Genomic DNA, 15,217 nt, shown 5'->3' on the forward strand with positions numbered 1-15,217 from the left:
ACAAACAAGAGCAAGAATATAAAAATTGGACAATATTGTATGCTAGGAAATGTTCGACAGGTGTAGAGAAAGCAAGAGGAAGACACATGGCTCTGGCAGAGCGAGAGCTCGGTCCAGCTGGCCCAACAGTGCAAGCCTGGATCACGTGGACTCGCCCGTACCAACCTCTGCCAAACGCCACACACATTCGAGACCTGACCTGTATACGTCCGTGCTGGCGAACGCTAATCAGCTGAATATACAGTGATTCATGAGCAAATGACTCTTGAACCGCTTCTTTTAATGAACTGGTCAAAACGTTTCACAAATTTGAATAATGCAGTCTAACAAATCCATCACTCCCTGAACCATAAGCCAGTATTTTTTGCTGTTATGGTATTTATTAATATTTTAAATTAGCTTTACTCATTTATTTTCATCTTTCATTTTTAGTAATTACCAATTTTAGCACTTATTTTATTTCAGTAGTTTTTTTTAGGTTTAAAGCAAGACACCTAAGGTGAATAGGGTGAGTTTTCTGAAATGTTATGTTTAAATATGAAAATGTTAATTTATCAAGATTTTGATTTTAGGTCAAATCGTCCCAGCCCTAGTAGTTAGGATGTTTTCTTTATACTAATCTAAAAAACAGTTTATGAAAAGCCAAAAAGCCCAAAATCTCAAAATTGACAGATATATAATTGACAGTTTTTGGCGTCGTCCCACCTTAAAGGGGGGGTGAAACACTCAGTTTCAGTCATAGAGTAGTACTGCATCCTTCATATCTCCGAAAAGTCTTTAGGTTTATTATATTTATAAAAGAAAGATACGCTGTACCGAGTCTTTCCAGAAAAAAAACGAGCGGCTGGAGGCGTATCGTGTGGGCGGAGCTAAAGAATCACGAGCGCGCGCGCGCAGCGATTGCGTTGAGAGCTGAGAAAGCTGTGACATCCTTAAACGTTGAAAAAACGTTATCCTAAATAAACCATGGAGATCAATCGGATTTAGCCATACATATATGATCCAGAATCAGATCTAGAGGCTGAAATTGAACAGAAGAAGCAGCAACGACGACTACAGCAGGACGCCTCAATGGTATGTACTGTAAAACGTATAACTTATAACGTTACCTGCTTATAGCGGCTTGTCATGCGCGAGTTTTACAACATTTGTGTGTGTTATTCGTGGTTTAGGAGGACATCATTTGATATATGGACTATTATATGTGATTTAATATTAGCAGTAGCAAGCGGAACGGTTTTGCAAGTAAGAATAGTGTGTGTTTACATAGAAAAACAAGTGTGTTTGTATGTCCCGTACAAGGACATTCCGCCCCATCTGATGTCACATATACACATACTCGAAAAAAAACTTTCGGAGTATTTTTGGCACAGAAATAGTCCATCAAACTTCCAACATTTTTTTTTTTTTAATTTGCCCATGTTAAGGATGGGAATCCACATCTTTAACGGTGTAAAAAGCTCAGTACGCATGAAACAGCATTTCACCCCCCCCCCCCCCCCCCCTTAAGTAAAGTTTAAGTAAGTTTAAGTTTACAATGTAAACCCAAATAAGTTTGTAAAACTCAAAAAAATATTGAGGCATCAGTTAAGAAATTTAAAGTAAGCAAAACTTGCATATTTTTATTTTGTAATCATACATTTTAATTGCTCTAAACTTGAAATATTTGAGTAAGTCAATCCATACATTTAACTTAGAAATATCAAGTAATCTACAATTTTTAGTAGTGTTAGGCCGATATATCGGGCCGATATTTGCACTTTTTACGTGTATCGGCCGATACAAGGCTGCTGTGTTTGCCGATATTTTTTTCCTGCATTATTTACAGACAGGCGTCCACAGGGCAGCTCTCACCGTCTTCAAACTCTCTTGCTCTCCCTCGCGCATATTAATCAAAATCAATTGAGAATTGACACAATGGTAAAAGCTCGAAAGACTGAAGTTTCACGTGGAGAATTGGGAGATTTTTTCCTGAATTATCGCTGGTGTTGCTCTACAAGAGATTAAGTTAAGTGCACCTACACTCTAAAAAATGTTGGGTTAAAAATAACCCAAGTTGGGTTGAAAATGGACTAATCCAGCAACTGGGTTGTTTTAAGAAAACATTTAACCCAACAGCTGGGTCAAAACAACCCAATTGCTGGGTTAGTCCATATTCAACCCAACTTGGGTTATTTTTAACCCAGCATTTTTTAGAGTGTAACCATTAAATGACTAGGTTGTAAATAGTTTTAAAATTAAGTATAGTACAGTCAGTGTGCACTTTATATGCTGCTTGCTTGTTTATACTGCGTGCAAATAGTGTAATTATTTTATTTATGCTTAAATATTTATTTTCTGAATTTATTTTCACTACTGAACTCTTTTTTTTCTTGTTCTACCTCACCTGTTTTTACTATTTGTTAAATATAGTTTTTTTTAGTTCAATAAATGTTCCCTTTTTTAAATTGTAAATGTTAAATTGTTATCATCATGATCATTGTGTCATATTTATGATGTAAATTGAGGGAGCAAAAGCAGTATCGGCTCCAAATATCGGCTCAAGAAAATCGTCAGCCCGTATCGGTCATCGGCTAAGGCTGATGAAAAAAAAATCGTTATCGGCATCGGCACTAAAAAATCCATATCGGTCGATCCCTAATTTTTAGTAGTGGAAACTTGATAAATGCCACCTTGCTCATTGGTTGCACAATGCTTTGGTAGCATTAGCATTGCACTTGCTGAATGAGGACAGCAATATAATACATTTAACATAAATCTGTTCTCAAAGTAAGCTCATGCTCAACTCATGATTGGAAATCCCCAAAAAAACAACATAACAGAAACTCTTCTAAACCAACATAGCAATACTAAATCTCCCAATTAACAAAACATAATATAACACTTAATTTGGGAATTTACTGCCCCTTTTGAGTGTCGTGGCAAAGCATGCTGGGAAATAGAAATCCCAGCCCAGTTTCAGTTAGATTGAAGTTAGGCTAAATGAAAAGAAACAAGTTCATAAAACTCAAAACAATGAAACGGTTCAGATTACTCAAAATGTGTCAGTTTTGAGAGATCAACAGATAAAAAAAGAAAGCTCTAAATACTCATAAAAGGTCATTTTGATTGAACTAATTTGTTTAATTTTAGTGAACTCTACTAATAAATCAATTCTAAACCAAGTTTAGAGTGTAGCAAAAACGTCTGGTTACTGGCTCATGAACAATGAGTTTGCCTATAGGCTAGCTCAAGTATAATTGACAGTCAATCTCACAAGGAAGTTGGCCGTCAGCGTCATATTTTAGTAAAGCTGAACACTTAGCAAGCACTTCAGATTCCTCGTTAATGAAAGACTCGTTAAGTGGTTTCCTTCCTTAAAAGTTCATGCCTCGGGTGGGCCTGATTCTGAACAACGCCCACTTAGGTCTAAGAGGAGTGGAGGAAACACTTTTACCATCATCCTTTAACCTCTCTGAGGACAAACACTATAATCTTGTCAGCAACCTTAGAGAACGTGTATTGTGTCACTTCAGCAGGCGGCTAACACTGACAGAAATGTCTAGGGCTGGACAAGAATACTCCAATATTCGTTCGGTGGGTCATATCTTAGCCGTTTTTAATAGAGGTCGACCGATAGTGGATTTTACAGATACTGAAAACTAGGTTGGAACACACTTGCCGATAACCGATGGATAAACCGATACATTTTTATAAAAAAATCAATCACAATCACAGCAGTGGGCGTTTACGCTGAAGTCTCACAGCAGCCAATCACAGCAGTGGGCGTTTACGCTGAAGTCTCACAGCAGCCAATCACAGCAGTGGGCGTTTACGCTGAAGTCTCACAGCAGCCAATCACAGCAGTGGGCGTTTACGCTGAAGTCTCACAGCAGCCAATCACAGCAGTGGGCGTTTACGCTGAAGTCTCACAGCAGCCAATCACAGCAGTGGGCGTTTACGCTGAAGTCTCACAGCAGCCAATCACAGCAGTGGGCGTTTACGCTGAAGTCACACAGCAGCCAATCACAGCAGTGGGCGTTTACGCTGAAGTCACACAGCAGCCAATCACAGCAGTGGGCGTTTACGCTGAAGTCTCACAGCAGCCAATCACAGCAGTGGGCGTTTACGCTGAAGTCACACAGCAGCCAATCACAGCAGTGGGCGTTTACGCTGAAGTCACACAGCAGCCAATCACAGCAGTGGGCGTTTACGCTGAAGTCACACAGCAGCCAATCACAGCAGTGGGCGTTTACGCTGAAGTCTCACAGCAGCCAATCACAGCAGTGGGCGTTTACGCTGAAGTCTCAGAGCAGCCAATCACAGCAGTGGGCGTTTACGCTGAAGTCACACAGTAGCCAATCACAGCAGTGGGCGTTTACGCTGAAGACACACAGCAGCCAATCAGAGCAGTGGGCGTTTACGCTGAAGTCTCACAGCAGCCAATCACAGCAGTGGGCGTTTACGCTGAAGTCTCACAGCAGCCAATCACAGCAGTGGGCGTTTACGCTGAAGTCACACAGCAGCCAATCACAGCAGTGGGCGTTTACACTGAAGTCTCCCAGCAGCCAATCACAGCAGTGGGCTGTTACGCTGAAGTCACACAGCAGCCAATCACAGCAGTGGGCGTTTACGCTGAAGTCTCACAGCAGCCAATCACAGCAGTGGGCGTTTACGCTGAAGTCTCACAGCAGCCAATCACAGCAGTGGGCATTTACACTGAAGTCTCACAGCAGCCAATCACAGCAGAGGGCGTTTACGCTGAAGTCTCACAGCAGCCAATCACAGCAGTGGGCGTTTACGCTGAAGTCTCACAGCAGCCAATCACAGCAGTGGGCGTTTACGCTGAAGTCTCACAGCAGCCAATCACAGCAGTGGGGTTTACGCTGAAGTCTCACAGCAGCCAATCACAGCAGTGGGCGTTTACGCTGAAGTCACACAGCAGCCAATCACAGCAGTGGGCGTTTACGCTGAAGTCTCACAGCAGCCAATCACAGCAGTGGGCGTTTACGCTGAAGTCTCACAGCAGCCAATCACAGCAGTGGGCGTTTACGCTGAAGTCTCACAGCAGCCAATCACAGCAGTGGGCGTTTACGCTGAAGTCACACAGCAGCCAATCACAGCAGTGGGCGTTTACGCTGAAGTCTCACAGCAGCCAATCACAGCAGTGGGCGTTTACGCTGAAGTCTCACAGCAGCCAATCACAGCAGTGGGCGTTTACGCTGAAGTCTCACAGCAGCCAATCACAGCAGTGGGCGTTTACGCTGAAGTCTCACAGCAGCCAATCACAGCAGTGGGGTTTACGCTGAAGTCTCACAGCAGCCAATCACAGCAGTGGGGTTTACGCTGAAGTCTCACAGCAGCCAATCACAGCAGTGGGCGTTTACGCTGAAGTCTCACAGCAGCCAATCACAGCAGTGGGCGTTTACGCTGAAGTCTCACAGCAGCCAATCACAGCAGTGGGCGTTTACGCTGAAGTCTCACAGCAGCCAATCACAGCAGTGGGCGTTTACGCTGAAGTCTCACAGCAGCCAATCACAGCAGTGGGCGTTTACGCTGAAGTCTCACAGCAGCCAATCACAGCAGTGGGCGTTTACGCTGAAGTCTCACAGCAGCCAATCACAGCAGTGGGCGTTTACGCTGAAGTCTCACAGCAGCCAATCACAGCAGTGGGCGTTTACGCTGAAGTCTCACAGCAGCCAATCACAGCAGTGGGCGTTTACGCTGAAGTCTCACAGCAGCCAATCACAGCAGTGGGCGTTTACGCTGAAGTCTCACAGCAGCCAATCACAGCAGTGGGCGTTTACGCTGAAGTCTCACAGCAGCCAATCACAGCAGTGGGGTTTACGCTGAAGTCTCACAGCAGCCAATCACAGCAGTGGGCGTTTACGCTGAAGTCTCACAGCAGCCAATCACAGCAGTGGGGTTTACGCTGAAGTCTCACAGCAGCCAATCACAGCAGTGGGCGTTTACGCTGAAGTCTCACAGCAGCCAATCACAGCAGTGGGCGTTTACGCTGAAGTCTCACAGCAGCCAATCACAGCAGTGGGCGTTTACGCTGAAGTCTCACAGCAGCCAATCACAGCAGTGGGCGTTTACGCTGAAGTCTCACAGCAGCCAATCACAGCAGTGGGCGTTTACGCTGAAGTCTCACAGCAGCCAATCACAGCAGTGGGCGTTTACGCTGAAGTCTCACAGCAGCCAATCACAGCAGTGGGCGTTTACGCTGAAGTCTCACAGCAGCCAATCACAGCAGTGGGCGTTTACGCTGAAGTCTCACAGCAGCCAATCACAGCAGTGGGCGTTTACGCTGAAGTCTCACAGCAGCCAATCACAGCAGTGGGGTTTACGCTGAAGTCTCACAGCAGCCAATCACAGCAGTGGGCGTTTACGCTGAAGTCTCACAGCAGCCAATCACAGCAGTGGGCGTTTACGCTGAAGTCTCACAGCAGCCAATCACAGCAGTGGGGTTTACGCTGAAGTCTCACAGCAGCCAATCACAGCAGTGGGCGTTTACGCTGAAGTCTCACAGCAGCCAATCACAGCAGTGGGCGTTTACGCTGAAGTCTCACAGCAGCCAATCACAGCAGTGGGCGTTTACGCTGAAGTCTCACAGCAGCCAATCACAGCAGTGGGCGTTTACGCTGAAGTCTCACAGCAGCCAATCACAGCAGTGGGCGTTTACGCTGAAGTCTCACAGCAGCCAATCACAGCAGTGGGCGTTTACGCTGAAGTCTCACAGCAGCCAATCACAGCAGTGGGGTTTACGCTGAAGTCTCACAGCAGCCAATCACAGCAGTGGGCGTTTACGCTGAAGTCTCACAGCAGCCAATCACAGCAGTGGGCGTTTACGCTGAAGTCTCACAGCAGCCAATCACAGCAGTGGGCGTTTACGCTGAAGTCTCACAGCAGCCAATCACAGCAGTGGGCGTTTACGCTGAAGTCTCACAGCAGCCAATCACAGCAGTGGGCGTTTACGCTGAAGTCACACAGCAGCCAATCACAGCAGTGGGCGTTTACGCTGAAGTCACACAGCAGCCAATCACAGCAGTGGGCGTTTACACTGAAGTCTCACAGCAGCCAATCACAGCAGTGGGCGTTTACGCTGAAGTCTCACAGCAGCCAATCACAGCAGTGGGCGTTTACGCTGAAGTCTCACAGCAGCCAATCACAGCAGTGGGCGTTTACGCTGAAGTCTCACAGCAGCCAATCACAGCAGTGGGCGTTTACGCTGAAGTCTCACAGCAGCCAATCACAGCAGTGGGCGTTTACGCTGAAGTCTCACAGCAGCCAATCACAGCAGTGGGCGTTTACGCTGAAGTCTCACAGCAGCCAATCACAGCAGTGGGGTTTACGCTGAAGTCTCACAGCAGCCAATCACAGCAGTGGGCGTTTACGCTGAAGTCTCACAGCAGCCAATCACAGCAGTGGGCGTTTACGCTGAAGTCTCACAGCAGCCAATCACAGCAGTGGGCGTTTACACTGAAGTCTCACAGCAGCCAATCACAGCAGTGGGCGTTTACGCTGAAGTCTCACAGCAGCCAATCACAGCAGTGGGCGTTTACGCTGAAGTCTCACAGCAGCCAATCACAGCAGTGGGCGTTTACGCTGAAGTCTCACAGCAGCCAATCACAGCAGTGGGCGTTTACGCTGAAGTCTCACAGCAGCCAATCACAGCAGTGGGCGTTTACGCTGAAGTCTCACAGCAGCCAATCACAGCAGTGGGCGTTTACGCTGAAGTCTCACAGCAGCCAATCACAGCAGTGGGCGTTTACGCTGAAGTCTCACAGCAGCCAATCACAGCAGTGGGCGTTTACGCTGAAGTCTCACAGCAGCCAATCACAGCAGTGGGCGTTTACGCTGAAGTCTCACAGCAGCCAATCACAGCAGTGGGCGTTTACGCTGAAGTCTCACAGCAGCCAATCACAGCAGTGGGGTTTACGCTGAAGTCTCACAGCAGCCAATCACAGCAGTGGGCGTTTACGCTGAAGTCTCACAGCAGCCAATCACAGCAGTGGGCGTTTACGCTGAAGTCTCACAGCAGCCAATCACAGCAGTGGGGTTTACGCTGAAGTGACACAGCAGCCAATCACAGCAGTGGGCGTTTACACTGAAGTCTCACAGCAGCCAATCACAGCAGTGGGCGTTTACGCTGAAGTCTCACAGCAGCCAATCACAGCAGTGGGCGTTTACGCTGAAGTCTCACAGCAGCCAATCACAGCAGTGGGCGTTTACGCTGAAGTCTCACAGCAGCCAATCACAGCAGTGGGCGTTTACGCTGAAGTCTCACAGCAGCCAATCACAGCAGTGGGCGTTTACGCTGAAGTCTCACAGCAGCCAATCACAGCAGTGGGCGTTTACGCTGAAGTCTCACAGCAGCCAATCACAGCAGTGGGGTTTACGCTGAAGTCTCACAGCAGCCAATCACAGCAGTGGGCGTTTACGCTGAAGTCTCACAGCAGCCAATCACAGCAGTGGGGTTTACGCTGAAGTCTCACAGCAGCCAATCACAGCAGTGGGCGTTTACGCTGAAGTCTCACAGCAGCCAATCACAGCAGTGGGCGTTTACGCTGAAGTCTCACAGCAGCCAATCACAGCAGTGGGCGTTTACGCTGAAGTCTCACAGCAGCCAATCACAGCAGTGGGCGTTTACGCTGAAGTCTCACAGCAGCCAATCACAGCAGTGGGCGTTTACGCTGAAGTCTCACAGCAGCCAATCACAGCAGTGGGCGTTTACGCTGAAGTCTCACAGCAGCCAATCACAGCAGTGGGCGTTTACGCTGAAGTCTCACAGCAGCCAATCACAGCAGTGGGCGTTTACGCTGAAGTCTCACAGCAGCCAATCACAGCAGTGGGCGTTTACGCTGAAGTCTCACAGCAGCCAATCACAGCAGTGGGCGTTTACGCTGAAGTCTCACAGCAGCCAATCACAGCAGTGGGGTTTACGCTGAAGTCTCACAGCAGCCAATCACAGCAGTGGGCGTTTACGCTGAAGTCTCACAGCAGCCAATCACAGCAGTGGGCGTTTACGCTGAAGTCTCACAGCAGCCAATCACAGCAGTGGGGTTTACGCTGAAGTCTCACAGCAGCCAATCACAGCAGTGGGCGTTTACGCTGAAGTCTCACAGCAGCCAATCACAGCAGTGGGCGTTTACGCTGAAGTCTCACAGCAGCCAATCACAGCAGTGGGCGTTTACGCTGAAGTCTCACAGCAGCCAATCACAGCAGTGGGCGTTTACGCTGAAGTCTCACAGCAGCCAATCACAGCAGTGGGCGTTTACGCTGAAGTCTCACAGCAGCCAATCACAGCAGTGGGCGTTTACGCTGAAGTCTCACAGCAGCCAATCACAGCAGTGGGGTTTACGCTGAAGTCTCACAGCAGCCAATCACAGCAGTGGGCGTTTACGCTGAAGTCTCACAGCAGCCAATCACAGCAGTGGGCGTTTACGCTGAAGTCTCACAGCAGCCAATCACAGCAGTGGGCGTTTACGCTGAAGTCTCACAGCAGCCAATCACAGCAGTGGGCGTTTACGCTGAAGTCTCACAGCAGCCAATCACAGCAGTGGGCGTTTACGCTGAAGTCACACAGCAGCCAATCACAGCAGTGGGCGTTTACGCTGAAGTCACACAGCAGCCAATCACAGCAGTGGGCGTTTACACTGAAGTCTCACAGCAGCCAATCACAGCAGTGGGCGTTTACGCTGAAGTCTCACAGCAGCCAATCACAGCAGTGGGCGTTTACGCTGAAGTCTCACAGCAGCCAATCACAGCAGTGGGCGTTTACACTGAAGTCTCACAGCAGCCAATCACAGCAGTGGGCGTTTACGCTGAAGTCTCACAGCAGCCAATCACAGCAGTGGGCGTTTACGCTGAAGTCTCACAGCAGCCAATCACAGCAGTGGGCGTTTACACTGAAGTCTCACAGCAGCCAATCACAGCAGTGGGCGTTTACGCTGAAGTCTCACAGCAGCCAATCACAGCAGTGGGCGTTTACGCTGAAGTCTCACAGCAGCCAATCACAGCAGTGGGCGTTTACGCTGAAGTCTCACAGCAGCCAATCAACGTACAATTCGCATTCACATTTTTCAGAGGACTGTTGAGTTAGCCAATAAAAAAGAGATTATTTGCTGTGGAATTTTTACTGAGGTAGTCTGAAAAAAAATACAGACTTGACGGTCTCGGATGGGACTAAAATCAAAAAGTAAGCCTGTGAGAAACAAATTTCTCAATGAAAACTGGTCTGGACAGGGTGTTATAAGTTTGGTGCTGGTCAATAAGACTCCCAAATTATTGAACGGTAGTATACGACTAGGACACTTATTACTGCCACTTTCCTCCTGGAAGCTCTGGTTCTGTCAGATACTAATAGAAGACGTCTGCTTAACACGAGTACCGTGCAAGAGCCTGAAGAGAATAATCATCTGCCTCATAATGAAATGCTCATCTGTGGCGATATTGTCCTGTGGTCAGCAGATCCTGAACCTGCAGGATCAACTTATGCCCAACAGGCCCGAGGCCAGAGAAGTGTGTGTTGTGCTGTAAAGTAGTGTCTGCAAAACAGCAAATCAAATCAGAGACGCGATAAAGCAATTCGCCCTCTTATATACTTATGATGCTGCGAAGGCCGAGGGAGATTTCTTAGATTATTTAGTCTTTTCCTAAACCTGTAATTTTCTCACATTTTACAGGGTTATAATTAATAATCAATGTATGTGTAAGGCCTGGTGCACGGTGTTATTTTAGTAAGTAGATTGAAAACAATATAAAGTTGATTAAGATAAAACTGAAGCATGTCTGGGTTTGCATACACTCTCAGGGGGAAAAAAAGGTACAAAAGATGCCACTCAAAAAAAATGCCACTCATTGTACAAACTCAATTTAATTGAGGGCTGGTTTACAATCCAATAAATATGTGTAGCCCCAACTCAAAAAACAATTAAATAATTGAGTTGGTCCAACTCAATTTAATCAGATACAGTTTAAATTATATATACTTATAACATGACTTTTTTTGTACTTGACAAACTTAAATTAAAACATTTAATTGGAAAAGCTATTATAAGCAATACATAATACACAATGTATATAATGATAATATAGGAAAAGACTTCTGACATTAGCATAGATCAGACTAAGCACAGGCAAAAACAATACAGAAACTCCTTTAAACGTCCAACATAACTGAACATTAAACACTAACACTAACTAACATCTTTCCCTATACAGAAAAACACATAAAATAACACTTTAATACCTACATTTACTCTCCTTAAGGAGTCCCTTGCAAAGCATGCTGGGAACTACAGATCCACTGCACAGCTAATGTCAACAAAGATATTTCATGTAGTTTTAACACAAATGATCAAAGTAAACTTCAGTTTTAAATATATTAGGTTGATTGAACACAATTAAATTAAGTTTAAGACAAAATGAGATATGTTTAGGTGAAGTGAACAGAATTTAAATGTCATATCTATGAAGGACCTTTTCAAAAGCTACATTTTTGTTCCTAAAGGGTGCATTTTGGTACCTTAAAGATCCATATTAGCACCTACATTGTACATATTAGTACCTAAAAGGAACAAAAGTGTACCGTCCCAGTGACTGCTTTTGTACCTTTTTTTCTGAGATTCTTTACCCTCTCGATATGTTACCACAATGGATTTATTACCACATGCACCTGCGTGACTTCATTTCCTTTTCCTGCGACTAAACCAGCTGATTCATTCAGTTGACCAAACCTCTTCTCGTCGACTAAAAAAAACGTCATTAATTGAATCTTAAAGGGATAGTTCACCCAAAAATAAAACTTCTGTCATGGTTTACTCACCCTCAAGTTGTTCTAAACCTGAATTTATTCCTTCTGCTGAACACAAAAGAAGATATGTGGTCCATCGACTGTTTGGTTTCCCCACATTCTTCAAAATATCTTCCTTTGTGTTCGACAGAAGAAAGAAACTCATACAGGTTGAGAACAACTTATAGGGAATTTGCATTTTTTGGGTGAACTGTCCCTTTAAGGAGTATATTAAAATAATCCATGTCGTGACCTCTTTAAAACTGCAGTGCTAAGGCAACACGCAATTCCAGGGCACACAGAACGCCACTGTATCAATTACATACCATAATAGATATTGTGGTCTCAGAGATTTGACTATAAAACGCCTTATTCTACCTAGGAACTCCAGCAACATGCAATGTGTGACCACACACAACTTTGAAATGCAAATAAACTGCCAAACACAGCTCATGTAAAGAAAGGGAAAGCAGAGCGGTTAAAGATGCCACATGTGCACTACTTTTTGCACAAACGGAAAGTCACATGACCGGAAAACGTCTGCTTTATGATGACTGTAGCCAAGCTCAGGACCAGACATGTCAACGCAACCTGGTTTTAAGATTCATCAATATTAGTAATTGCAATCAAACCTGAATACTAGCTGTCGTCAAATAAAATTATGTTTATGAGTATTATACAGAGCTGCACGATTCTGGATAAATTGAGAATCACTATTTTTTTTTTTTTACTAAAATAAAGATCGCAATCGAGGGGAGGGGCTTACTGATTGTAATTTACTAGAGGTTCGGACAAAAATTGAATTGCTGCAGTCTATTTAAAAATATCGAACTAATTAGATTTGATTTTATCGGGAATGAATGATTCAATGACTCACTCATAAAGACATTAATGGATGAATCTGCGTTTCTGAACGAATGATTCAATGACAAATACATTCAACGACGAAAACCAATGTAAGTAACAATGTAATTAATCATTATTTGAAGTGTCGAGGTGCTTTCAAAACGTGATTTTGATCGCGATCATAGACATCAGTGTTTATATCCGAAATTATTATTATATAATTTCGACCATTGTTAATAACAGAAACTCAAAAACTCATAGTTTTTGCTGCTATTAACTTATATAACTGAATTAGCCTATATGAAACTATTCGTCTTTATGACGCACTCTGTGAAAAAAATCGGGATTAATGAGTATTATTTTACAATAAATTATTGTAGCGTAGTAAGAAATGTACTATAAATTACTATAATTTTCTTAGAAATGACTGTGAATCAACAGCAGAATGACGCTGACATCCCAGTAATTGACTGCTCTTGGTTTACTGTGAATGATAACACTGTAAGAAATTATATTCTTATATTATATTATATATGTAAAGTCACCATTATGGTGATCACTGTTCGATTTGCTTGGGATATTGTGCCTTGTATATTCATATTGAAATTTCTGACCTAGCCAAGTCGAAAGTGTGACCGATTAAAATATTTATTAAAACGATACACTATAAAAAATAAACACTTGAAGAAGTGTGGAAATTGATAATTACATATTGGCCCAATAAAAGACTTCCAAATAATTATTATCCCCATGCTAAAATATGCATTGTACTAATAATAGCTTAAGGTCTTCAATGAAAATTAAAAATGAATATTCAGTCAATCTATGAAGTCAAAGTGAAAAATACATGTTGGATGTATTTTCACTAAATATCCTGTGTTGGAATTGACTAAAGTGTATAAAGTGATGTGATAAAATGTCAAACCGGTTGTCTGTGTTCTGTATTTCGCTTATGTTTTTAGTCATTTGTGTCTTTTGGGACAGTGAGAAATAAACAATTGTAACTACAATTTAAAATATTCCACTGGACATTTTTCCATTGGCTCAATATATCATTTCTGATTGAGCCCATGTTTACAGCCTGTTGCCACAATTGATCAAATTCAATTCACCGAAATTCAATTTAGCCAATTTAAAAATTTAGACGTGACCAAGTCACTAGAAAATGTTGAATTGGAGAGGCCTGTGTAAGCTAGAATATAAAATTTGCTGATTTTAAGATAAACTATCAAAACTATTGTACATTTATTTCAGCATGAAGCTTTACCAATAACTTTCAAATTCATAAATGTTTGCAGATGGATCTTTCACAATAGTGAAGCAACTGCTGAGCTACATCCTAAAAATATGCGATATCATCCTTCAACACAAGATTATTTTTCTTATAAGCATCAATGCTTGACATACAAAACATCAACAATGATGCCACTCGACAAATAATAATAAACTCTGAACATTACAACAACACAAACTACTAAACGTGAACGAAAAATAAGTTCGGCTGCACAGATAAAACCAACAAGAATCAAGAAAGCATAATATATTAATGTATTAATTTACCTTCATAGTACATAATAACTGTATACAGTATGATGTTTGTTTACAGTACTTTTTGGTGTTTTCCAGGACTGTAAACACACAATAAAACCAAGTACATCTGTAAAAAATTGCCAGTAAACTACTTTTACAAGATTATATTGATACAAGAGAAGTCTTACTGTGAAAGAAATGCATATACTTATACTTTCATTTTTAACAGTGTAATTATACACACACTGTCTTGATTTGACATTGACATTTTGTTATTTACTTTTAGTTGTAGCTCTTTTTAAACATAAACAATAGATTACTCTGTGGCAATGCAACTGTTTTGCATAATCATGAACACGAATGTGGCACAGATATATGCATTATAAATGATCTACTGTACTTACAGTACCCGAGCAAAGTATATTACATGATTGAGAGTAGTCGATGTGAAATATATAAGCAGAGATAAGTGATAGACTGAGTTTGTGACTGTAAATGTTTGAAAGATGCTGCTCTGATTGAGACTTCAGCTAGATCTGCAGACGAAACACTTACTCTAACTCATTGGTTATGAATTTTACAATAATAAACGCGAATGATTAGCGTTTCCTAGTGACATTTCTGTGTTTATACCGGATTAAAAAAAAGGCTGGCTATGTAGCTAACAGCTGACTGTTCATACTCCCGTATGATGCCACACACACGCATTTTAACACGAACAATGGATGAACATAGTACGTTAACTGTTATTAAAACACACTCTGTTGAAGAACATGCTAGTATAAGCCGCTAACTCACCAATGCACTGGCCAACGGGAGTGCTGTACGGATTCCCTAACAAGAACTCCATCTTGATGACAACAACAATCCGCCGATAGTGAGAGGCTGACGGGCGGCGCGCGTAAGCCCCGCCCACAAGGCTGTTTGATTGGTCTAAACACGCGGAACTTGTATTTTATTGGTCGAGCAACCTGTCAATCATGGGGAAAGTCTTAACGGATGAGTTCCTGCTCAAAAACGTATTATAAAAACAAGATGTTTGCTTTACGAAATTATGTTATGTTA

General features: G+C 43.3%; 1 protein-coding gene across 3 annotated transcripts in view; it reads right to left on the reverse strand.

Moving 5' to 3' along the window:
* tom1l2a (target of myb1 like 2 membrane trafficking protein a) overlaps window positions 1–15,025 on the reverse strand; it is a 64,300-nt gene extending 49,275 nt beyond the window's left edge. For 2 of the 3 annotated variants that reach the window (XM_079831266.1, XM_079831264.1), the window contains exon 1: window positions 14,951–15,022. In XM_079831266.1, the coding sequence (XP_079687392.1) occupies window positions 14,951–15,002 (52 nt within the window). In that variant the 5' untranslated portion in view covers window positions 15,003–15,022. Of the gene's footprint in view, window positions 1–14,950 lie in introns of all 3 variants that reach the window. The other variant, XM_079831265.1, reaches the window with a different exon arrangement.
* Between the last annotated feature and the right edge of the window lie 192 nt (window positions 15,026–15,217).

This window comes from Gobio gobio, assembly GCF_949357685.1.
Source record: "Gobio gobio genome assembly, chromosome: 1".
NCBI lineage: Eukaryota > Metazoa > Chordata > Actinopteri > Cypriniformes > Gobionidae > Gobio > Gobio gobio.